General features: G+C 37.9%; 1 protein-coding gene across 1 annotated transcript in view; it reads left to right on the forward strand.

Moving 5' to 3' along the window:
• The window catches only part of CEP152 (centrosomal protein 152), an 81,856-nt gene that overhangs the window by 33,730 nt on the left and 23,348 nt on the right, over window positions 1-24,778 (forward strand). The window contains exons 12-19 of the mRNA XM_054565456.1: window positions 32-195; window positions 9,144-9,345; window positions 15,101-15,229; window positions 15,847-15,956; window positions 16,726-16,854; window positions 16,987-17,119; window positions 21,797-22,078; window positions 24,043-24,174. Coding sequence (XP_054421431.1) covers window positions 32-195; window positions 9,144-9,345; window positions 15,101-15,229; window positions 15,847-15,956; window positions 16,726-16,854; window positions 16,987-17,119; window positions 21,797-22,078; window positions 24,043-24,174 — 1,281 coding nt within the window. The remainder of the gene's footprint in view (window positions 1-31; window positions 196-9,143; window positions 9,346-15,100; window positions 15,230-15,846; window positions 15,957-16,725; window positions 16,855-16,986; window positions 17,120-21,796; window positions 22,079-24,042; window positions 24,175-24,778) is intronic.

Below are 24,778 nucleotides of genomic sequence, written 5' to 3' on the forward strand. Positions count from 1 at the left end.
GAAAATAACTTTCAATAATTTTGTGTTTTAGGAAGAATTAACAGAACTAAAAGATGAAATTTCTCTCTATGAATCTGCCGCAAAACTAGGAATATTTCCAAGTGACTCAGAAGGAGAATTAAATACAGAACTCACTGAATCATACGTGGATTTGGGTATTAAAAAAGTCAACTGGAAAAAATACAAAGTTCAGAGGTATCGAGAAAATAGTTTACTGTACAAGAGCCTACATTAATAAAACTTGTGATGCTTGGTAAACAAGTGGCACCAGGCATGAGATGAGCCGACAGGGGGTTCTTGATGCGGGTAGTGTGTTTCAGCAACACCTAATGAAGTGTAAATGTCTGAGATTGAAATGAACAGAAACCTCAAGAACTGATATTGTACTTTCTTCAACAGCAATAGGCACATCAGTTTTAGTAAGCTAAAAAGGATTAATTTAGCTAAAATATACAAAGTAACTTCTATAATGGCGATCATGTTTCTGTTTTACTATTAAGGCAAAATGAAAAATTTTTTTTTTTATTAACATTCTGTGTTGAAAGCAGGTACCTGGCATTTACCAGTGGCATATGAAAAAATAAGCATTAATATTCCCTAGAAGCCTTACTGTGGCCTTGCTTTTAAAATAGAGGTTTTGGCCCTGACTGGTGTGGCTCAGTGGGTTGGGTGTCATCCCACAAGACAGGGTCGCAGGTTCGATTCCCAGGGCACATCCTGGGTTGTGGGTCAGGTCCAGGTTGAGCCATGTGAGAGGCAACCAGTCAGTCTTTTTCTCACACATCAATGTTTCCCTCTCTCTCCCTCCCTCCCTTCCCCTCTCTCTAAAAACAAATGACATATTTAAAAAACTAGGGTTTTTTTGGCTTTTGTATCACTGCTTAACACAGATATTTTAGCAATCTTATGGAAGGGATTAAAGTCTCGTCCTCCCAGGGACTGATGGGGGAGGAAGTGGTCGTGGTAGAGGAGAGAATATATTTAGGAATCACTAAACACTTAAAAGATGAATGGAGGAGAGGATGTACATTTTTGAAGCACTTGCTTTTTGGAAGATGTGATGTAAAGCTCTGGGAGTAGAGTACCAAAGGTGAGATGGAAACACTCCTTTCCCTAAGGTAGTTTCCATTTTGTCTTGTTGGGGAGAGGAAGATACACCTGTAAACAGCTAAGTGCTATATGTTCCACGTTATGCTTGGTGTACAAAAGGGTGTTTATCCTTTCCTCTATGGGTCTTGGATAAAATGAGATGTGGCTGTTTGGCAGAGTGCATTCAGACTAAGGAAAACCGTTCTTGAATGCATTTGACCCACACCAGCACCATCTGGTTTCTAGTTCAAGACTGAATTTACCATCGTTATTGTTTAGTGAGAATGTTTATTACCTATTGTGTCTCAGGCATCATGCAGCTAAATACAAGTATAGAAATCTCCTGAAGTGTTTACTCTACAGTGTTTTAGAACTTATGTATTTTACTACTGGATTCCATTTTCAGAACTGTAGGATGAGTTTCAGTAAATTGAAAAGTTATTGAGTGATACTGTGAAGCAAGATGTTAGTTTAATAAGGCTCCAGGTATCTGGAGGTCGATCTTTAGGGACCGTCATCTCCGAAGACCACACTGCAATCCAGAAGAAAGCAAAGAAGAAAACAGCAGAACTAAACCGTGTGGTGTATTTAGTAGGAGCCACCCTCAGGCCATGCTGCCTTGGATTTGTTGGCACTGCACAAGTTATCTGGCTCCCTGACTAATGGACGAGTAGCTGGGGCCGGGTGCTGCGGGAGGTGCTGCCCTGGCTTAGCCAGACTGCTCAGCCTTTACAAGGAGAGGACGAGAGGAACCCTTCGGGCCGGAGCTGCCGATCCACGTCAGAATCCACACTCACCATCCCAAGTTGTCCAAGAGAGCTTTCAGCTTGGTTAGTTAATTGAAGTGAAAGAGGATGTACATGTTACATGACTTTTTTAGATAGGTTTATATAAAATTTTAAAGTTAAAAATGCCATCTGGAAAATTGGGTGCTGTGAATACCTCATTTCTTGTTATTGCCAGATTATTTCTAAGAGGCTAATGGAAAGAGCACTATCTGGTCTTTAGATCCAGATTTTGTTTTGAATCACAGTTTTGCCATTTATTAGTAGCTTTATGACATTGGGCAGGTTTGTTGACTTCTGAGCCTGTTTTCTTATCAGGCTTTTTTATTAAGTTGATTATAGTTGCTTGGGTCTTAAAGTTAGGATTAAAATGGATAATGAATAGCAAGGGCCTTATGTAATATGTTCCAGTAGATGGTAGCTATCACTATTATTATTTAATAGATGATTTGTTAAAATACACCAGTGATCAGATTTTATATTAATCCACTCTCAATTCCACACACACTTTATAAAAAGTTCTTAATCCTCATCTCAACCTTGACAAAAACATCAGCTCCATTATTACCACATTAGAATTGGAAAAATCAGAGCTCAAGAGAGTTAAGCTCTTTTGCTCAAGAAGACAGACCATTATCAGCAGAGCCAGTACTTGAATCCAAAACTTGACTGTCATGTAAACCTGTTGCTTCATATTCACACGACAGTCAAACCTTTTGGCTTTGAAACTTCATTCTTTATGTCTTTTATTTGAGTTCTTTGCCAGAAATGATTCTTTCTAATATGCTATAACTTTATTTTAATTTGTGTCATAATTAGCTTGAGAATTGGGTAGATAATAGTAATATATGTATATTTATCTTTTCAAGTAGACTGGCTTCATCACAATGTTTACTAAAATGTATTCTGCTTTTGCCCTTTCTCTTTAATTAGTCCTTATAGTCAAAATCCTACAGTAACTTAAAGGCCATTCCCATAGACAATAAACCTGAGACATCACATCACTATTGCAGTGAAAGGAGTGCCAGCCGTGTTCAGCTGGGAAAGTGGAGAGTAACTAAAACATAGTGGGCAGTCACTGAGGCTCAGAGAGAGGGAATTCAATGAAAGACAGGGTGTGTGAAGAAAGGTTTAATAGATAAGAATTCAGTTTTGAGGAAAAAGTAAAAATATTTATTCTTGGCTCAAAGTAAGAGGAGATACAAGAGAGAGATTTGTAGCTTTCCTCTGCTGGACTGTGATTCCTAGAACAAGAGGAAGCAGCAGTTTTCCCAGTGTCGAGAATTTTAGTTCTTTGTTGACTTGAGCTGCTTTCAAATGACTGACCCAATTATTAGCAGCTCCAAGATTTTATTCCCAACTCCTACCTCCCTCAAGCTACCGCCTAGTAAATCTGAAGGGTTTAGCCTCAGTGTTCTATTTCACATTCGTGGAATTTGAGTAACTAAATCTGCATGCAGCTTGCAGACAGCTTCCCCTCTTCCTTATTATAGTTGGCTGCGAAGCTCAAATAATAAACATTTAACAAGTGGAATGCCTTTTGCCTTTGGTCTTCTCAGCAGGCTTCATAAGGGACTACAGTTTATTTGGATTCAGGGGAACCAACTTCCACAGGGCTCAGTAGTGAGCCTTATGCAGGACTGGTCACCACCACTGACTTTTTCCCTTTTGAGAAAGAAGAGAAAATTATTTTAGCAAGCACTTTTTCTGCTCTCTGACTTGGCTCCCTCTAGGAGTACTTGATGTGCTATTCCAGTGGTCAGCATTCAGCAAGGAAAGAAATGAGGAGTGCATAATTTGTTAACTGGGCAAAATGAGTGTTCTGCTTCAAGTTAGTTCACCATGTCTCACAGCATGGGAAGATGCATTGTAATAGAGTTTATATTTCTTTAAGTGTATTTCTATTTCTTTTTTTCTCCTTTTTTTACTGTTGTTCCATTACACTTGTCCCAATTTCCCCCATCTGTTTCTCATATATACATAAATAGGCGAGATCTAGATGTACATTTATACTATGTATATTACAGGTACAAAATTGTATATTGATAAATATATAGCATATTGGAAGGAGCTCCTTTTATAATGTCAAAACTGTCATCATGTATTCTTTATTCTCTCTGTATGTGTGTGTGTGTGTGTACACAGTATATATACGAGGTCTGTCCAGAAAGTATCCAGCTATGTAATAAGAAATAGAGACATTTATTAAAGAAGATACAAGATACAAGAAGCATTGTACATAGGACAATGACACCTCAGTCCCCTTCAAAGTTACGACCTTCTTGAGGAAATCTGGTTCATTGGCAGTGATTTGAATCAAATCATTAGCAATTGTAGTATGGTGTTCCTTCTGCTCTGGTAGCAGAAGCCATGGGACGAATTTTGCCACAACACATTTCATGCCAAGATCCTGCATCAAAATCTCGGACGCAGTAGTGTTTGGAATTCCCAGATCGGCTTCTGGTTCCTGCACTGTCAGTTGCTGATCTTTGTTGATCGCAGCCCGTAAACATTCAACGTTCTCAGGTGTTCTGCTTGTTGTAGGCCTTCCAGAGCATGGATCACTTTTCAACAAGTTCTTAAGTATCTTTGAAGCATTTATGCCACACTTTTATTTTTGCTGTACTCATCACATCCTCCCTGAAGGCCTTCTGAATCATCCGAATAGTTTCTGCAGAGGAATGTTCAAGCTTAACACAAAATTTGATGCAGAATCATTGCTCTACCTGCTCAGTCATTTTGAATGCGACAGCCATGCAGTACACATGGCTCACTCAGTGGTGTCTACCATCCCCACTGACTAGTACAGTGAAGTCATCGTTGTTTGCATGTGCATTCCAGTCCACTCTTCTTGGTTGCCAGGTTACGTCAATGTCGCACAAACTGTTCTTTGTTATATTAACGATGGCTGGACTTTTTCCGGACAGACCATGTATAGTCTAATGTTTCATTTGGAATCATCTGAATCTGAAAACAGTAAAAATTTTAAATCAGGTGCTATTTATTTCTTTTTAAAGAAATAGATATTACTTTTTTAGCAGTTTTAGATTTACAGAGAAATTAATATAGTACAAAGAGTTCCCATGTAGCCTGCACCCATTTCCCCCTATTAACATCCTACATCAGCTCAGTATGTTCATTCATTACAATTTATGAACTAATATTGATACATTATCATTAATATATCCATCATTGATTTAGATGGTCTTGGTTTTTAATTGATGTCTTTTTTCCTGTTCCAGGATCACATCCAGCATACCACATTATATTTAGGAGTCATATTTCCCTAGGTTCCTCCTGAATTTCCTTATTTTTGACGACCTTAACAGTTTTGAGACATACTGGTCAACTATTTGTAGGAAGCCCCTGGAATTTGATGTTTATCTCACAATTATGTTTTTCTCATGGGTTTTGTGGAGGAAGACCACAGGGATGAGGTTCTATTTTCATAACATTAAGGGTACATACTGTCAATATTTATTTTTTTTCCAAAACTTTCTCCTTTATTATGGTAAACAGAAAATACAAGTTAAGAAAACAAGAAAATTAAAAGCACCCACAATCTTACTTTACCTCCCATGAAGAAAACCACTTATTAACATTTTGGTATATATTTTTCACATCTGTTTTGATGTTTCTAAGAGATAAAATAATATAGAGTATACTGTTTTATAATGAGCCTTAATACATTCTGAAATCTTTAGATGCCAGTAAATATTGTTATATATATTTACTAATGGGTATGTGGATGAATATAATATATTTTAGTAATATACTGTTAAAAATTCTTTAAATGATAAATAATGCAGTATTGTTATTGCAAGCATCATTGCAGTCACATCTTTATTCATATCTTTGGATTATTTTCTTAAGATGTGGATGCATATTCTTGCTAACAGGTATGCACATTATGATAGGTGCCTGACACATGCTGCCAAACAGGCCAGAGTTTGCATTATTACCCACAGGTACCTGTCAGTACCTGTTTCTATGTACCTTGCCAGTGTTGAGAGTTAGCGCTTTTCCTGTTTAAAATTTTTATGCAGTTAGATCCACCACTCTTGCACCTTACTTCTTGATGGTGTTTTCTAGTACCTTTAACTTTTACTTTTTAAACCTTTCAAAATTGTGAAATGTAACACGTAAAAGTACACAAAGCATACAGTGAATGAATGATTTTACAGTGAATGCCCACGGAGTCACTGCCCAGGTCAAGAAACTGCCCGTATGTCTTTTTCCAGTTATAGCCTTGAGGGCAACTGCTATCTTAGCTGTTATGGCAATCATTTTCTTTCTTTCTTTTTTCTTTTTTTTTATCCTTTTGAGACTTAATTATTCATACCTAAACACTACAGATTAGGTTTGACATCATATGAACGTCACTTATACTTTAGGTGTTTGTGCTTGTTTTTTTTCCTACAAATCATAAAATTTACCCATTTGAAGTGTACAGTTCAGTGGTTTTAGTTGTTATTTTATTTTATTCATACATTAAGTGGTTTTTAGTATGGTCACGGAGTTGTACAACAACCAAATTTTAGACAATTTCTATATCCTAAAAAAGTCCTGTGCCCGTTACAGTCATTCCCCAGTGCCCTTTCTTGCCTTCTAGGCAACCACTAATCTACTTTCTGTTTCTATAGATTTGTCTGTTCACTTCAGGTAGTGGAATGATATAATATGTACTCTTTTGTGATTGGCTTATTTCATGTAGCATCTTGTTTCAGCTCTTCATTTCATTTTATAGCCAAATAGCATTTCATTGTATGAATGTACCACATTTTGCCTATCTATTTATCAGCTGATAGACATTTATTTGGATTGTTTCTACCTTTTGGCTATTATGAATAATGCTGCAATGAACATTTGTGTACAATTTTTTTGTGTCAACATATGTTTTTATTTTTTTTTAGATATATACTTAGGATTGGAATTGCTGGGTCATGTGGTAGCTCTGTGTTTAGCATTTTGAGAAGCGGTCCAGCTGTTTTCTAAAGTGGCTGCCCCATTTTGCATTCCCACCAGCAGTGTATGAGGGTTCCCATTTCTCCTTATTCTTGTCTACACTTGTTAGTTTCTCATTTTTTTCATGATAGTGTTCCTAACGGGTATGGGATGGTTTTCTTATTGAGGTTTGGATTTAATGGTTAATGATGTTGCACATCTTTTCATGTGTCAGTTGGCCATTTGTATATCTTCTTTGGAGAGATGTCTATTCAAGTCTTTATTCCATTTTAAAATTGGATTGTTTTTGCCCTGGCTGGGTGGCTGAGTTGTTTCAAGGGTCCTATACACCAAAAAGTTGTGGGTTTGGTTTCTGGTCTGGGCACATACCAAGGTTGCGGGTTTGATTCCCAGTTGGGGCACATATAGGAGGCAACCGATCGATATTTCTCTCTCATGTCAATGTCTTTCTCTCCCCCTTCCTCTTTCTCTAAAGTCAATTTTAAAAAACTCCTCAGGTGAGGATTAAAAAAAATGGATTGTTTTTTCATTGTTTAGTTTTAAGAGTATTCTGAGTACAAGTCCCTTGTCAGATAAATGATTTGTAAATATTTTCTCCTGTTGGTTGCCTTTTTGCTTTCTTGATAGCATCCTTTGAAGCACCAAAACATTAATTTTAGAAAGTCCAACTTACCTTTTTTCTTAGATTTCTTATGCTTTTGGCATTTAAGAAATCATTCCCTAATCCAAGGTCCTAAAGATTTATACCCATGGTTTCTTCTAAGGGTTTTATCTTTTACATTAGGTCTTGGATCCATTTTGTGTTAATCTTTGCACATGATGTGAAATAGGGACCTAACTTCATTCTTTTGCTTGTAGTAGATATCCCGTTGTCCCAGTATCACTTGTTGAAAAGAACATTCCCCATTAAATTGTTTTGGCACTCTTGTTGAAAATAAGTTGACTATAAATGTAAGGTTTATTTCTGGGCTCTTACTGAGATCAATATTTCCAATTGATCTATATGCCTGTCCTTAGGCCAGTACCACACTCACTTGATTGTTGTACATTGTAGTAGGTTTGAAATTCGGAAGTGTGAGTTTTTCAGGTTTGTTCTTTATAGAGATTGTTTTGGCTGTTCCCTGTCTCTTGCATTTCTGTATGAATTTTTGGATCAGTTTGTCAATTTCTACAAAGAAACAGGCTGGGATTTTGATAGGGGTTGCACTGAACCTGTAGATCAAATTTGGGAGTATTGCCATCTTAACAATATTGTCTTCAGATCTCTGAACATGGATATCTTTCCATTTATTTAGATCTTTAATTTCTGTTAGTGTACTAGTCATCTACTTTTGAAGTTTTGTGGTTTTCAGTGTCCTAGTCATATACTTCTTTTGTTAAATTTATTCCTAGGTATTCTCTTTGCTGGATTGTTTTCTTAATTCTGTTTTCAGGTGGTTCATTACTAGTATATAGAAATACAGTTGATGTTGTATATTGATCTTGAATCCTATCACACTGCTGAGCTGAACTTATTTGTTCAAAAAGTTTTTTAGAGGACTTCTTAGGACTTTTTATATTCAATATCACGTCATCTGAAAATAGATATTTGTACTTCTCTCTTTCCAATATGGATGCATTTTATTTCTTTTTCATTTTTTAAAAATCCTCACCTGAGGATATGTTTATTGGTATGAGAGAGGGAGGGAGAGAGAGAGAAAAGAAGAGGAGAGGGAAGGAGAGGAGAGGCGAAGAGAGGAGAAAGAAACTGAACAGGGGTGTCCAACCTTTTGGTGTCTTTGGTTTTCTTTTACCACACTGGAAAAAGAAAAGTTGTCTTGGACAACACATTAAATACATTGCAATATGTAATCACAAAAAAATCTAATAATTTTTTAAGTAAATTTATGATTTTGTGTTGGGCTGCATTCCTAGCCAGCCTGGGTTGCACGTGGCCTGTAGGCCACGGGTTGGACACCATTGATCGGTTGTCTCCTGTACGCACCCCAACTGGAGATTGAACCCGTAACCTTTTTTGGTGTACAAGATGATGCTCCAACCAACTGAGCCACCGGGTCTGGGCCCTTTTATTTCTTTTCCTTGACTAACTGCTCCAGCTAAAACCTCTAGTACAACATTGAATAGAAGTGGCAAGAGCAGACATTGCCTTCTTGCTGCTGATCTTAGGGGGAAGTATTCAGTCATTGTCCATTAAGCATGAGTATTAGCTGTGGGTTTTTTCATTGCAGTTAGTAGCTTTTAAGGAATAAGCCATGCTTGATTTGTAACTTGATTTAATTTTTAATATCATAATTTCCCCCTTAGCACTGTTCAAGAAGGCCCAAATGAAGAACTTTCCAAAGATGAGATGATCCTGAAGCTGAAGGCAGAAGTGCAGCAATTGCTGGCTAGCAACTCAGTGAAGCGTCACCTGGTGTCTCAGTTACAGAATGATCTCAAAGGCTGTCATAAGAGACTTGAAGATCTGCAGCAGGTGGAGAAGGATGTAAAAAGCATCGAGGTTGAGGTTTGTAGAGTTTATAGTGCTAAAACACCATTTTTAGAGGCTTACTAAAGAAAATGCTTACAATTTTCACATTTAAATTAAACTTTTGTTTTTCAGGGGTTCATTTGACTATTTTAGAAGTTAAATTTAAAGAAGGAAATGCCATTTAAAGGAATTTATTTCCTGGTTACTCCTGGCACCTAGTAAATAAGTTGCCAATTAAGTAAAATTTGTTTTATCACAAATCCAAGGAATCATTCATCCCGTGTAACAAAGTATCTGCATTTCCTCAAAATGGCTTATATCAATGGTACCCTAACATCTAGCTAAATTCTTTTTTTTAACATGTTGTCCATGAGATTTCTCTGGCCCATTTCTGTAATGAAAGTCATCCCATATAAGGAAATTAATTATATAGTGGTGGTGTTATAGTGGGGAGAGGCACAGAATGAGGTTATGTCAGAATCATTGATCCACCTTGATATCCTTCAGTTGCTCTCTCTACTCTATAGATGGGAAAAATGAAGCTGGAGCAGTTTGTGACCCTTCTGAGGTACAGAGTCAATCTTGAGGCAAACTGAAATTATAACACTTGAATAATAAGTAGGTGAAAGTTATTTTCCCAAGATTGTCCTAGCACAGAGCATTTTAAGGTGGCGCTCCTTTGATAGCTGCCTTTTTCACCCTTTTATATTTCACAGATTCGAACCTGTCTGTACTCCCAACAGAAAATAATGCAAAAAGACTTAGCAACTAAGAGGAATGGGAAGGAGGAAAATTAATGTAGATAGTGTATTTCTTTTCCTCCTGGACGGAAATAATTTTTTACTTCCTATGTTACTACTCTTTTATCTCCTGATGCTTTAAATTAGGAACTGTGTTTTTTAAATTAATCCTTTTAAAACAAAGTTTGCAGGATTTTCTATGGTGCCTTATTATTATGGAATTTTAATTATGTCACTTACTTTCTAAAAATAATAGTGTGTTCTTACTGCTAAAGGCCTGCCCAGTCTGGTTCCCTCTTCTCAGTAACTAGATTTGATGAACACAACATTGATTTCAGTATTAACAACCAAATGAGAAATACCCGCTTCTCACCAGCACATCTATGCTCTTTAATTCAAGCTGTTCTAACAGTTTCCATGTGATTCTTAAAATGGACGGAAGTGAAAGTTTGTGTCTCAATTTGTTTTAGATCAGAGTTGATTAGTTTAAGCATTTGGGGGAGAGTATCCTAAGACTTAGGAGAATAGGACCCCACTTTGGAGTCTGAACCTGAGCTTGGGTGTCTTGGTGCTTTCTTTGCTCTATTTTGAAATCACTGATGGCACTTGTCATACAGATACACTTTCACATGTGTAGCAGTGCATTATGTTGCTGCTTTGTTTTAGCCCTTTCCTTTGCGGCTGTAGCCTAGTTGACCAATAAATCGAAGGGCGCTGTCTCATCTTTGAATACTTTTTTTGTCCAGTTCCTCCTTTGCTGTCATGGTTTCCCAGCAGTCTGCCTTTGGTTTTTCTTAAAGTGTCACCCCAGCTCTTGCTACTTGTCTCTTCTGTTTCTATTTACTATGTAGGAGATTCTTGTGAGTATTGTGTTGATTATTTACTACATATTTTCTCAGTAAATACTTGTGAATTAATATACATATTGATCTACTTCCTAGATGGGGGAACAGGAGACGATGTAGTAATTTAACCAATAGGAGGTTTTTTTTAAATAAACAAGTTTATAGTCATCTAATTAGCCCATGGACACCTTCAAGCCTTGCCTTTGTCACTTATTCTCCACATCTTTTCTAACAGAGTTCTCTATCTAGTGTTTAAAGTCACAAAGCAGGGTTTAGGGTTGGAGGGAGATCAAATCATTCACTTTAAACTTTTTTTAAGCTACCTTGTGTAATGTCTGGTGGGATTCAGTGATAAAAGAAACAATGGGCATCCCTATGTTCATTGCAGCATTATTTATAATAAATAGCAAGATATGGAAACAGCCCAAGTGTCCATCAGTAGATGAGTGGATATAAAAGCAGTGGTACATTTACACAATGGAACATTACTCAGCCATGAAAAAGAAGGAAATCTTACCTTTTGCAACAGCATGGATGGACCTGGAGAGTATCATGCTAAGTGATATTAGCCAGTCAGAGAAAGACAGGTACCATATGATTTCACTCATATGTGGAATCTAATGAACAAAAGAAACTAACAAAATAGATACAGTCATAGACATAGAGAACAGACTGACTGCTGTCAGAGAGGAAGGGGGTTGGAGGTTGGGTGAAAAAGGTGAAGGAATTAAGCAAAACCCCCCCCCCCCCCCAAACCTCATAGGTAGACGACAATATGGTGATTACAAGAGGGAAAGGAGGTTGGGGGAAGGTAGATGAGGGGAAAGTGGGGGATAAATGGTGATGGAAGGAGACTTCACTTTGGGTGGTGAACACACAATACAGTGTACAGATGATGTGTTTTAGAATTGTACACCTGAAACCTATGTAATTTTATTACCCAATGTCAGCCCAATAAATTGAAAAAAAAAAAAAAAGAAACAATGGCTATTCCTTAAAGGAACTTAGAATCTAGAACAACACTATCCAAAAGAAATACAATGGAGTCACATATGTAACTTAAAATGTAGTATTTCCATTAAGGTAAAAGTAATAATGATACTAATTTTAATAATATATTTTATTTAACCTAATATATGCAAATTATTCTCAATGTATAATCAGTATAAAATTATGAAAAGATGGTTTAAAGTTTTTGTGTCTGTGCTAAGTCCTTGAAATCTGGTGTGTATTTTTTACCTAACAGCGCATTTCAGTTTGGGCAAGCCACATTTCAAATGTCCATAACCTTGCGTTGGTTAATGGCTACCATTTTGAGCAGTACAGGTCTGTAATAGGATGATGCCTGTACCTTTCGGTAGTAAGAGTGATACTAGTTACAAAGTATCCGACTAGGCTTGGGGGTGGTGGTGAATGATAAGTCAGCAGTTAAGGAAGTCTTTGAGGAGGCAGCAACTGATGTCTGTCTTGAAGGATAAATCTAGGAGAGCCAGGTGGGAAGGGTCATTTCATTCAGCCTTGAGGAGTAGTAAATAAAAGAACGTAGCACATAAGCTAGTGTGACTAGAGTGAGTAGTGCATGTGAATAGAAGTCCATATTGTATAAGCTCAGTTTTTTCTGAATCTTTAATTGAGGCCAAAAGCATATAGAGTCTTACCAATTTCCAGAAAGAATGATTATACCTGGCATTAAATCCTGTGGTTAGTGAAATACTATCAAACTTCTCAGCTTGCTACAGGGATGTTGAGCAAAAAAACACATCAATTTAAACTTACCTGGACATCTTATTAAAGAGAACTAGGCCATCAAAATCCTTCCCTAAAGCTTCCCTAAGTGTTAAGAAGCAAAAATATGAATGTAGTCTTACTTGGCATGTTTCTTTTATGAACATACAAAGGTATGGATATAGTTATTGCTTTATACATACCCTGTAATACATATTTTATGTTTGTTTATATCTCTCTGATATAGAACATATTAGTATTATTACAGAGATTATTTCGCTTTCAAATCATAATTATTAAAATCATTGCTGTTTTATGGTCTTCCAGGATAATACGTCATGAAAATTCGGAGTCTGCTCATTCATAGCACTAAGTAGTGATTGGGACTGGATCAGATACTGTGCTGATCAGTCCAGTTGAAAACTGGGACATTAAGATAGAATATGGTAAAAACCTTAGGAAAACCAGACTATCTGACTGGCAGTCAGGGGCCTACATCTACACTTAATGTTTTATAAGCATAATAAATAAAACACAGAGGCCTTTCTGTGTCTGATACTCAGCAGAGATGATTACCTCAAGTTGTGGTTAAAGCCATACTCTAATTCCAAGATACTTAATAGGCAATATTCAGTAGCTAACTTAGAAGGTTCCTAGCTAGAATCTTTTCAGGTGTAGAAATTATGGAGATAGTATAAGAGTTGGTGTAATATTATAGTTCTTGTTTTCCTGAAGATAATGTCTTAAGTATTCCACCTTTAGAAAGAAATTTTATTGTGACGTTTATGTGGTCCTTATCTTTTTAGAGATGTCTGTAAGCATATTGTGCTGACAGGTACATGTGCCTAGTTTCTGTGTGCCTGCAGTGTGAGATAGTATGTCAAAACTGAGTGCAGTAGCAAGCTGTGAAAATTGTATCTGTGTATCTGTATATTACTTTTATTCCTAGTAATAAAAACTCACCAGTGGGGAAGGAAGCACAAATGGGTATCATAAACTTCAAAAAAGGGAGGCCAAGTTAAAAATATGAAAGCCATTCTAATGAGTCACTAAAATCCTTTAAAGTCTCATTAGTACCCCCGAATATGGAGAGAAGCTAACAGAGTAAGCATCCTTAGCTATTCTCTCTTCTGCCTGGGGTGGAAGCAATGGCTTCTGGGAAATGATGATAGCAAGTGAAAACAGGAACATTCACAACTGGAGCAGTTTCCCTCTGAAGCGAAGACTCTCTCAGTTGGAAGACTGAGCCAAAGCCTCAGTGTCTTGTCACCCCACATGGGAATGAGATACTGAGATACACATATCTCCTCCTCCCCAATGAGTAGAATGAATCTTGGTACAGGATATTTTTTAAACATTGTATGAGAGCTCAGAGTTTGGGTAAATACATAAATGAGCAAGTCTAGTAGAGTAAGTATTTAAAAAATAAATCTTTGTGACCCCTCAATAAATAACTCATAAAAATAGATAAGGAAGACATTTAGATGGTAGAGGGAAAATGTGCAGTCACATAAACAGACAAATTTGGGAAGATGTGAAACTAGTGAGCAGTGAAGTTGTTTAAGAGGTTCCGCTCTGGTGGCAGTAGAAGAAATGCAAGTGAAAGCAATGTCTAGATACCCTTTTCTCCATGAAAGACAAACATCATTTAAAGACAGTCATGTGCCAGTGGAGGTGAAGAGAGTTGGACAAACTCATGAGAGTATACATTTGCACAAACTTTCTGGAAACAATTTGCCAAAGTCCACTATGAGTCTTAAAAATTGTACCTATTGAATAAAATATATATCTGTGGGTAAAAGTATAATGAAAAATAGGATATTTGCATAGTCTTAAAGTGTCTCCTTATAAAATACTTATTAATTATAAGTGGAAAAATAGTAACTTTGCAGTGGAGGTGCTTGGAGACATTACCTCCATCAATGGATCATCACCAATGATGAGACTTTGATATCATGTCTCCCCTGAAAGGCATGCACATCATTTCTGTAGATTCATGCCAAAAAAAAAAAAAAAAAAAAACCCCAAAAAAGCATAACCTTAAGCTAATAATGAAGTAATGTCAGAAAAACCCAAACTGAGGGACATCCTACAAAATAATTGGTTAGTACTCAAAAATCTCATGAGTTTGAAGGACAGAGACTGAAGAATTGTCCTAGGTTGCAGAAAACGAGTGAGATGTGCCAGCTAAATACAATGTGGAATCACAGAGTGGATCCTGAGCCAGAAAAGGACTTTAGAGGAAAATTAGAAATTTTGTATAAAGCCTGAAGTTTAGTAAATAATATTGTGTCCAAGTTAATGTCCTGCTTTTGATAATTTTACTGTGGTTATATTTGGGGACCATGGTAAAAGGTATATAAAAATTATTAATACTTGTACTGTTTTTGCAATTTCTTTGTAAATATGACATTATTTCAAAACAACTACTTAGACTTTTTTTAAAACCTGAAAAACTTTTGACTTTTTTTAAACATTTAGACTGAAACAGACACCTCAGATAAACTAACTAATCAGTTATGGCCAGATTCTTCCGCTTCTGAAATGACTGTCAAAGATGATATTCAGCGACTTAAAAATGAAATCCAGGTTTTACAACAACAAAATCAGGTAATTAAAAAATTTTTATATTTTGTGAGAACTTTTATGGCCTCATTAAATGCAAAGGGTATAATAGACTTTTCAAAAATACAAAGGCAATATGAGTTAGTACACAAGGATATTAGTAGGTGATTAAGGGTCCCGGTTATTTCCCTTTAGTATTGGTTATGAGGTAGTAGTTTATTAGAAGGTAAGTTAGTGTAAATCCAGCTTTCTCTCTATATAGTAACATGGCCTATAGAGATGTTCTTTCCTCCTTAGCCAGCCCTTGACCAAAAAGGAAAACCTTGCTTATTTAGAAGGTTACTGAAGACTATTAATTCTAAGGGTTATTTTAAGGCATCAGTTAGCCAACACTTCTCTGGTTAAGTGTTTTCATTTCATATATTTCAAATTAAATACAAAACTTTAATATTTGCTTTTATCAGAAAGCTACTTGTTGAACAAATAAATGATTCTGTACTCTTATCAAGGCATGAAGAGACTTTTGTAGAATTACAAAAATGATATTATGTCAGATAATGTTACAGGGTAGAGCTAAAGTACAAAGGATGTTAAAAATGAGATTAGACTGATCATTGAAAATGATGTTGTTTCCACTAAATACTTTATTCTTTTGTATCTAGGCACTTAAAGAAACTGAAGAAAAACTGAGAAATTCAAATCAGGACTTATGTAATCAAATGAGACAAATGGTACAAGATTTTGACCATGATAAACAAGAAACTGTTAATAGGTAAAGTGTGTACAGAAACCTAATTCCTGCTCCCTGAGCACGTTCTTCCTTTTCTCTGCCCTATATTCCCTCTTCCCATCGCCCCCACCCCCCAAAAAAGAGAATGGAGACAAATGATGGAGTGAACCCTCCCTACTGAGACCTTGGATTGGAGAAGATGAGTCCTTGGCTTCTCAAATTAGAATTTGGAACTCATTTTCCATAGAAATGATGTTATGTAGTGGGTTGGATTCTATAGCACCATCAAATGGTAGTTCACTGAAATGGTATCGCTTAATGATGTTTTAAAGACTAGTTTGGGAAACTGTTCTTTATAAGAAAGAAATCTGTGAGAGAGGATATGTCTTCCAAATACCAAATCATAAACTTGGAAACAGACTTTTGGAGCATAACTTACTTGTGAGTTTGGTAATACTAGTATTTGCATTTAATATAGATGACTTGCAATTTTGGAATCCCAACCTAGATTATTTCAATTTTTTTTCCCCATAATAAACAAGTCCTCAACACAGACTATTATCTCTGAAGGATTGGAACATCCTTACTTTCAGGTTTCTAATTTTTTCCTAGAAACATTTGAAGAAGAATTTGGAGATTTATATAAGATCATATATTGAAGATTATTACTATTTTTGGTTGGGGAAAACCAATGTGACCTTAATTAGAATTTGCATTAGAGAAGAGTGAGTGGGAAGGAAGGGCAGGAAACCAGTTCATCCAGTAATGCCAGGCACTGCCTTAGAGTCCACTGTCCACCTTCTGTTTCCAGGTGTGAGAGGACTTACCAGCAGCACCATGAAGCTGTGAAAGCCCAAATACGAGAGAGCCTGTTAGCAAAGCATGCTTTGGAGAAGCAGCAGCTCTTTGAAGTTTATGAGGCGACTCGCTTGCAACTGAGGTGAGAATAGAAGAGTTTAGCTGCCCTTGAATCTGTAAGACAATATTCCTGTCTTTCATAGTTTAGAGAAAATTGTGCTGTAGCCCTTGTATTTTTTTTGTGGTCATTTACTTGCTGGTTTTGTGCATCCAGGGCTGAATTAGATAAGATGAATAAGGAAGTAGCTGCTGTGCAGGAGTGTTACTTGGAAGTGTGCAGGGAAAAGGATAATCTAGAATCCACTTTCAAGAAGACCCTTGAAAAGGAGCAACAGGCTCAGGAGAAGGTACAGTACAAGTTCATGTGATGTTTATTCATTTGACTTCTCTGGTCTCACTGTTGTCATTGAATGAAACCAATACACTTGTGGTCTTGCACAATGGGGAAGGCACACCTAGAAGTCTCTTTATTTTTGGCTATATCACACTAATATATCTCACAAAATATGGTTGAGATGATTATTGAAACCTTAATAGAAATTGGCCTACATATAGGAGAAAATTATTCGTCCTTATTGAGTTATTCTAAGAGGCAGAAATGAGTTCTGAAAGTAAGAGTGGACCTGAGTCACTGACTCTGAAACCCAGGGATCCTCATTTTGCATTTACTTTTTGCATTTACTCAGGCAACCCTATCTAGCCCTGTGAGTCCTGTACAAAGTATTCCTTCAGAGACATTTTCATCCGCCCTATTTCCTGTCAGTATCTACACATCATTTTATTCTGGGGCTCAGAGTGGGAATTTGAAGTTAGGTTTCGTGATAGAAGGCAGTGATATGGAGGTTAGGAAGAAGAAGGTCAGTGTTGGTGGGACCTTTTTTGGGGAGGCCGGAGGGGCTGCAGTGTGCTCTCTACTCCTGTCCGAATCCTCCAAGTTGCCCTTGGTGAGTGTCCAGGAGTAAAGTCACATAGAAAGGGAGGCCCCTCCTTTCCTCCTCCCGGTCCCGGCCGGAGCCTCATCCAGGCACACATCTGACTCCCGCCTTGGACCAGCTACAGACCACAAGTTGAAAGCCACCTGCGTCAAGATTAGAAAATATTTTTAAAGGCCTGAGTAAATGTTTTATACAGGGCTTTTTGAATACATTGCATTAAAGCAAGCTATTGCTACCACAGACTTAAAAAGAATGGTAAGGAGCAGGTGAGGAACTCAACTCATTTAATATTTTGATTATTTTTGAGTAGGTCAGTATGGTAAGAAAAACCACACCATGTATTCTAACTTCTAAAGGGAGCTGTTACAGTTCGTAGTGCGGGCAGTGAAAAGTCAGAAGGGATCTTAAATTACCTAGAAATTAAGGAGTTAACTTTCAATAATTTTAAAAAATTAAAATAAGAAGGTATCTAGTATGATTCTTTTTTAAAAAATGTATGAATTGGCAAGGACATGAGTAATTCCCTCAAAGAAGTCATCCTTTTCAGGAATATATTTTCTGGTACTTTTAAAAGAAACAACTTGGGCGTGACTGGTTGCTTGGTTGCAGTGTTGTGCCATGCACCAGCAGGCTGCAGGGTGGTTCCTGGCCAGGGTACATACCTTGGTTGCGGGTTTGGTTCCCAGTCAGGGGGTGTATGGGAGGCAACTGATCAGTGTTTCTCTCCCATCAGCATTTCTCTCTCTCTCTCCGACACTCTCGCTCCCCTTCACCCTCCCTCTCTCTCCAGAATTAATAAAAACATACCCTCAGGTGAGGATTAAGAAAAGAAAGGAATCAATCTGGCTGTAAAATTGTATTTCATATAATCAGGCAGTCGCAATTAATAGCTGCTGCGGATTGATACTTTGGCTGTTGAGTGCTTGCACTGGGGCAGAAAGGAAAGTCAAAACTGCTCTTGGGCCCTTCCGAGGAAACTTACAGGTTGAACTTTTTTCTTTGAAATTTAAAAACTGTCCTACAATAAAATTAACTCTCTTTTTTAAATTATTATATTTTATTGAATATGCTATTACAGTTCTGAATTTTCCCCCTTTGCCCTCATCCATCCAGCACTCTCTTCTCCCTCAGGCGGTCTCCGCACCATTGTTCAAGTCCATGGGCCAAGCCTGGAAGTTCTTTGGCTGCTCCATTTCCTATACTGGACTTTACACCCCCATGGCTATTCTCTAACTACCTATTTGTTCTTAATCCCCTCACCTCTTCAGCCATTCTCCTCCTTCCCCCTCTCATCTGGGAACCTTCTGGTAACACACTTCTTTTCTCTGGCTGCTTTTAAGAGTCTCTCATTATCTTTACCCTTTGGCATTTTTATTATGATGTTATGATGTGGGCCTCTCTGCATTCATCTTGTTTGGGACTCTCTGTGCTTCCTAGACTTGAATGTATATTTCCTTAACCAAATTAGGAAAGTTTTCTTTCACTATTTTTTCAGATGGATTTCCAATTTCTTGCTCTTTTTCTTTTCCTTCTGGCACCCCTATGATGTGAATGTTGGGCCTCTTGAAGTTCGTCCAGAGGCTGCTTATACTATCCTCATTTGTTTAGATTCTTTTTCTTTCTTCTTGTTCTGATTGGTTGTTTTTTGCTTCCTTATGTTCCAAATCATTGATTTGATTCTCAGCTTCATCCAGTCTCCTGTTGTTTCCCTGTAAATTGTTCTTTATTTCAATTAATGTATTCTTCGTTTCTGACTGCTTTTTTTTTTTTTTATGCTGCTGAGGTCCTTACTAAGTTCCTTGAGCCTCCTTATAACCAGTGTTTTGAACTCTGCACCTGATGGAGTGCTTATCTCCATTTCTTTAACTCTTTTATTTTTTTTTTTTTGAGTTTTAATCTGTTCTTTCATTTGGGCCATGTTTCTTTGTCTCCTTGTTTTGACAGCCTCCCTGTGTTTGTTTCTATGTATTAGGTAGAGCTGCTTTGACTCCGTGTCTTGGTAGTATGGCCTAATGTAGTAGGTGTTCTGTAGGATCCAGTGGCACAGCCTCCCCTATCACCCAAGCTGGGTACTCGAGATTCACCCTTTGTGTAGTCTTAGTACACCCACCTCTTGTAGTTGAACCTTGATTGCTGTTGGCAGATCAATGCAAGGACTAGCTGTCACCACTGACTACCACCCTTTGCCCTCCATGGAAGATCATATGTGGAGGGGCAGGGTGGTGGTGCCCTGATGTGGTCTTTAGCTTTTCACTGGGTGAGCCTGCCCTGGGGTTTCCTGGGTGATGCAGGCCAAGGTTATCCCCAACCTGTGTTCTGCCTGGGGCCACCCTACAGGAGCTATAAAGCAACCTGAGATGGCTGCTACTTGTGCTGGGTTGGAGGTTCCCAGGTGATGCCAAACAGTGACCCAAAGCTCCTTGCTGCTAGTACTGGGCCTGGGGCCACTTAGCAAGAGGTGCTGGGGCTAGGGGCTCACTGATACCAGCCATTGCTTGTTTGAGAGGATTTAGGAAGTTGTGAGCCTAAGCCAAGGCCAGCCATTCATATGGAAAAGCCACTGTAAACTGCGTGGGTGGGCCTGTAAGTTGGGTGGGATGGAGCCTCAGGGGATCTCCAGGGCAGCACAAACAGTGTAAGCCAGGTTGATAGGGTCTCAGATAAGGCACCACATGCTGGCTCTGTGGCTCTGTAGGGGGTGGGTTCAGAAAAGGGACAATGCCCTCTGCCCACTTTTCCATCTGGGAGAAAGCTGTTTCCCAGCTCCCTCTTGCCTTGAGGCCAGACACTTCAGTTCCTATATGACACTGGGTCCTTTCAAGCTGCTACCCCAGTGCTGGAGCTCAGAGGGTGTGAATCTGAGTAAGTCCATGTGTGGGCTCTTTAAGAGGAATTGCTTGGGACTCCATCAGTTTCTTCTACCAACTAAATCCCCACTGGTTTTTGCAGCGAGAAGCTGTAGGGACTTATCTTCATGGCATTGGAACCCCAGGCTGAGGGGCCTGGTGTGGAGTTGGGACTCCTTGCTCCTGAGATATCTCTCCCAAATTTTTATCCACCACATGCAGAGGGTGGGCCCAGCCCATGCCAAGTCTCCATGTCTCTGCATCTCCTACCCATCTGGATGGATGTGGTTTTTTAAATTCTACAGTTGTTGGAATTCTATTCAACTTGATTTGTGATGGTTCTGAGTGATGGCTGTTCTATAATTTAGTTGTAATGTTTATGTGGATGTGCAAGGAGGTGAACCGTGTTCACCTATGCTGCCATCTTGACTGGAAATCCAAGGGCGGTCTGTTTATTGATTTTAGAGTGTGGGGGAGAGAGAGAGGGAAAGAGAGAAACAGGAACATTAGTTTGTTATTCCATTCATTTATGCATTTGGTTGATTCCTGTTTGGTTGATTCCTGTGTGTGCCCTGACCAGGGATAGAACCTGCAACTGTGAGGTATTGATATGATACTCCAACCAACTGAGCTACGTGGCCAGGGCTGGAAAAACACATATTAATAGCAAAAGTTTTTTCCTTCTCCTTCCCCCTCTCTCCCTCCCCTATTTTTTTTTTTTTTCCCTAAAGAGAGAGAGGAGGGGAGGGAGAAAGAGAGGGAGAAAGACATCGCTCTGAGAGAGAATCATTGATTGGTTGCCTCCCACACATGCCCTTCCTGGGGACTGAACCTGCAACCTAGGCATGTGTCCTGACTCAGGAATCAAACTGCAACCTTTTGGTTTATGGGACAACACTCAACCAACTGAGCTACACCTGCCATGGCTATCATGCCATCTTTATATTGGCAAGGTCAAAGCCTCCAGCTGGTTGCATGTTGAGAGCAAGATAACCTGGCCTTACAAAACATAGTTAAATCTTCCATGTGATTTATGTCACATAGATAAGGTCAAAGAGTAACTTTCAGGATTTACTAGAGACTGTATTTCCACTGACTGAATTTCTAAACCTCATGTAATTATTACAACAATGTCTAGATGGTTTTCAAACACAGCTGTGGTTGCATTTTTGGCTATGTTCTAGTTTTTACTAATAATTATTTGAATATTTTTCTTTTCATATGATTTTTCTTTTGAAAACAGATGAAAGAAGAACTTACTCAACGGCTCGAAAAGGAGTGGCAGTCCAAGCTGGATCAAACTATAAAGGCAGTGAAAAAGAAGACCTCTGATTGTTACAGCCAGACTGACCAAGTAACCACTGTTGATGTTATTTCCCAGAAAGAGATGGCACTCACAGTAGACGAACAGCAACGAAAGATCCAGCAAGATTCAGAGCAAGAAAAGGAAACAGCTGTCAAGGGGGCCTTGAAGAAACTTGAGGTTGAGTTGGAACTCAAATACTGTGAAAACATTGCCAAACAGGTAATAGGTTTATTTTGGTAGAATTATTGGAACTGCTTGTCTATGAACAAAAGCCTATAAAATACTACCATTGAACTTGTTCATAACTTTATACTTAAAAAATTTTGCACATTCTAGGGTAGATAGCCCCTTAGGTGGTTCCTCACATTTTCTTCATTATGTTTCCATTTTAAAACTGTCGTGCTCAATGTTTCTATATATTCTTTCAGTTTACAAAATGTTGGCTCCTCTGAGGTCACTCTAAGCATTCAGATACCCGAGGTTAAAGATGGTGGTTTTATAGCTGAATTAAGCACAATTTTATTATGAATCTTTCATGTCTAACTTTATAGAAAGCATTCCACTAAAACAGTTATAGATATGGTATTTGCAATATTTGTATTGAGACTTGTGGACTTCAGTGTGCAGGCAAATCTTGTAAGATGGACTTGGTCTACAATTCCCACTTTCTGCCCCAAAGCAGTGTCATTGCCTTCCCTTGGACACACTCAAAAAGCCGGCTCTCTTACAACTTGCTTATCACTTGGTTTCCAAGAAATGTCATATTGAGAAAAGTACAGCTCTGTGCTGACAGAATAAAGATGAGCTGTTTGTTTTATCTGTATTATCAATTGTAGTATTTCTCAAATTTTTTGTTTTCAACTTACCTTTGCATAAGAAATTTTTAAAAAACGAGACTACTCTAGAACATATTCCATTGGCTTTTTGAATAGGGGCACCATCACATTGCGTGTTGCCTGGAGAACTGTACCATTTCCACATGGCAGAACAGAGATAAAAGAGACTGATAATGTCTCGATATTATTTTCAAAATAGTTCTGACCTCATAGACCACCTGATAGGGTTTCTGTTCCTTAGAAGTTTCTGGAGCCTTAATATATTATTTATTGTGTATTTATTATTTAGAACTATTACTTATTAAATCTTAAGATAATAACCTGAAGTAATGTTTTAAAAAATATACTCTGCTTTTGCTAAATACTTGAAATTCTGCTTATCTGTTAAATTGTTCTACCTGATTTTAAAGGGCATCCTTAACATCTAGAACCATAGGCAAATATAGGTAATAGTATCAAGAATTTTACTGATCTTCAATCAGTAAGAAAATAATTTTCTGAAGTACTTACTGTAAGACTTGGACAGAGTAAGAGAATGTTCCTTAAACAAATAGACATGTTTAAGGGTTCAGTTTTGGTATTTATAAAATTACAGATCTTGTGAAGAAAAACAAATAGCATAATATAGTTGAAAGGAAATTGTTCATAATAACTTCTTAAGGAATGTAAGTTTCTCTAGGAACTTTATCTTTTCCCCATATTTTTAACACTTTGGAGCTTATCTATAAATATATTTAATATTTTGGTGAGATATACAGCCTCTTGTGTCAACCGTGCTTTTGTGTGTGCATGGATATATGTGTGTGTGTTTGTGTGTATTTGAAAACGAGAATAGGGAATGATTATTTAATAAATGATCTTGTGGAAGCTTGTAGCAGATTTATAAGCAGATTACCCTTATAATTCATCAAGTCTTAAATTTTTGCCTGAATTGATGTATTACCCTTATTCTTTAGTCACAAACTAATTCTTGAAAGCAGGAAAATTTTCCAAGTGTTAGGCTCTAAACTCTGTTGGTGCTTGCACACATGCATGCATGTGTGTGCGTATGTGTGTGTATATGTAGAGTGTGAGGATGGAGGAGGTGGTGGGTGTACCAGTTGGACAGCAACTGGCACCAAGCAGCCCTCCTGCAGTGGCATTTACATGGAACAGTATGGGATGTTTAGAACAGAAGGATCAGAATCTATTGTTTGGGGTAAGGTGAGGCACTTAAAGCCAGTCATACCTGTGATGCAATACCGTGCAATGTAAAATACACATGATGTCATAGTTGCTATGTGCAAATGGGATCCTTTTGCAATTTTTATACCTCCCTTTACCCCTTTCCTTTGCAATATCCTGCAGGTAGAAACAGCTGTGCAAAATGCTCGTCATCGGTGGCTGCAAGAACTGCCTGAGCTTGCAGAGTATAAAGCCCGTGTAAGAGCAGAACAGAAGAGGTGGGAAGAGCAGCAAGAGATCTCTGTGGCCAAGCGGGTAAGAACTCTCCTGGGAAGAGGCTGTAGGAGGGCCCTTCTGCTGCCCTCTTCTGTCACCTCAGTCCTGGCAATTAGTGTTTACTCACAGCGTTGTTGAAGGATTAAATAAGATAATGGAAGTTAAATATTAGCTCAGAGCCTTGCTAGTGGTACCTGTTCTTGTCATCAAGTTGTTCAGGGAGAAAGAACGTATTTTAGGGTCTTGAAACTCACACAATCAGGAAGATAACCTTACCTGTGAAACTGAATTTCATTCTGTTGTGCCAGATCCTTAGGAAAAATTGAGGACACGTGTTTCACTGTTTATTAGCTATACAATATTCTTTCACATGCTCAAAGGTTGTTTTTTGTGCTGTGTCAGTAGTGTTATAACATATTCTCCTCAGTTAATACCCAATCCAGCTCTCCTTTCCAGAGCTGTCATATTCCTTGACTATAATCATTTGTGTTCTCCCAACTTAATTTGCTAGTGTAAATCAATTCTAATCAAAACGCCATTAAACTGAACATAGTTATGAAATTTGACACAATGATTCTAATATTTATTTGGAAAACTGAAAGGACTAAAGATTTTTTTTTAATGTTCTAGAAAATAAGTAGTA

Source organism: Pteronotus mesoamericanus, unplaced genomic scaffold, assembly GCF_021234165.1.
Source record: "Pteronotus mesoamericanus isolate MK-2021 breed Mesoamerican mustached bat unplaced genomic scaffold, CSHL_Meso_final contig_164, whole genome shotgun sequence".
Taxonomy (NCBI): domain Eukaryota; kingdom Metazoa; phylum Chordata; class Mammalia; order Chiroptera; family Mormoopidae; genus Pteronotus; species Pteronotus mesoamericanus.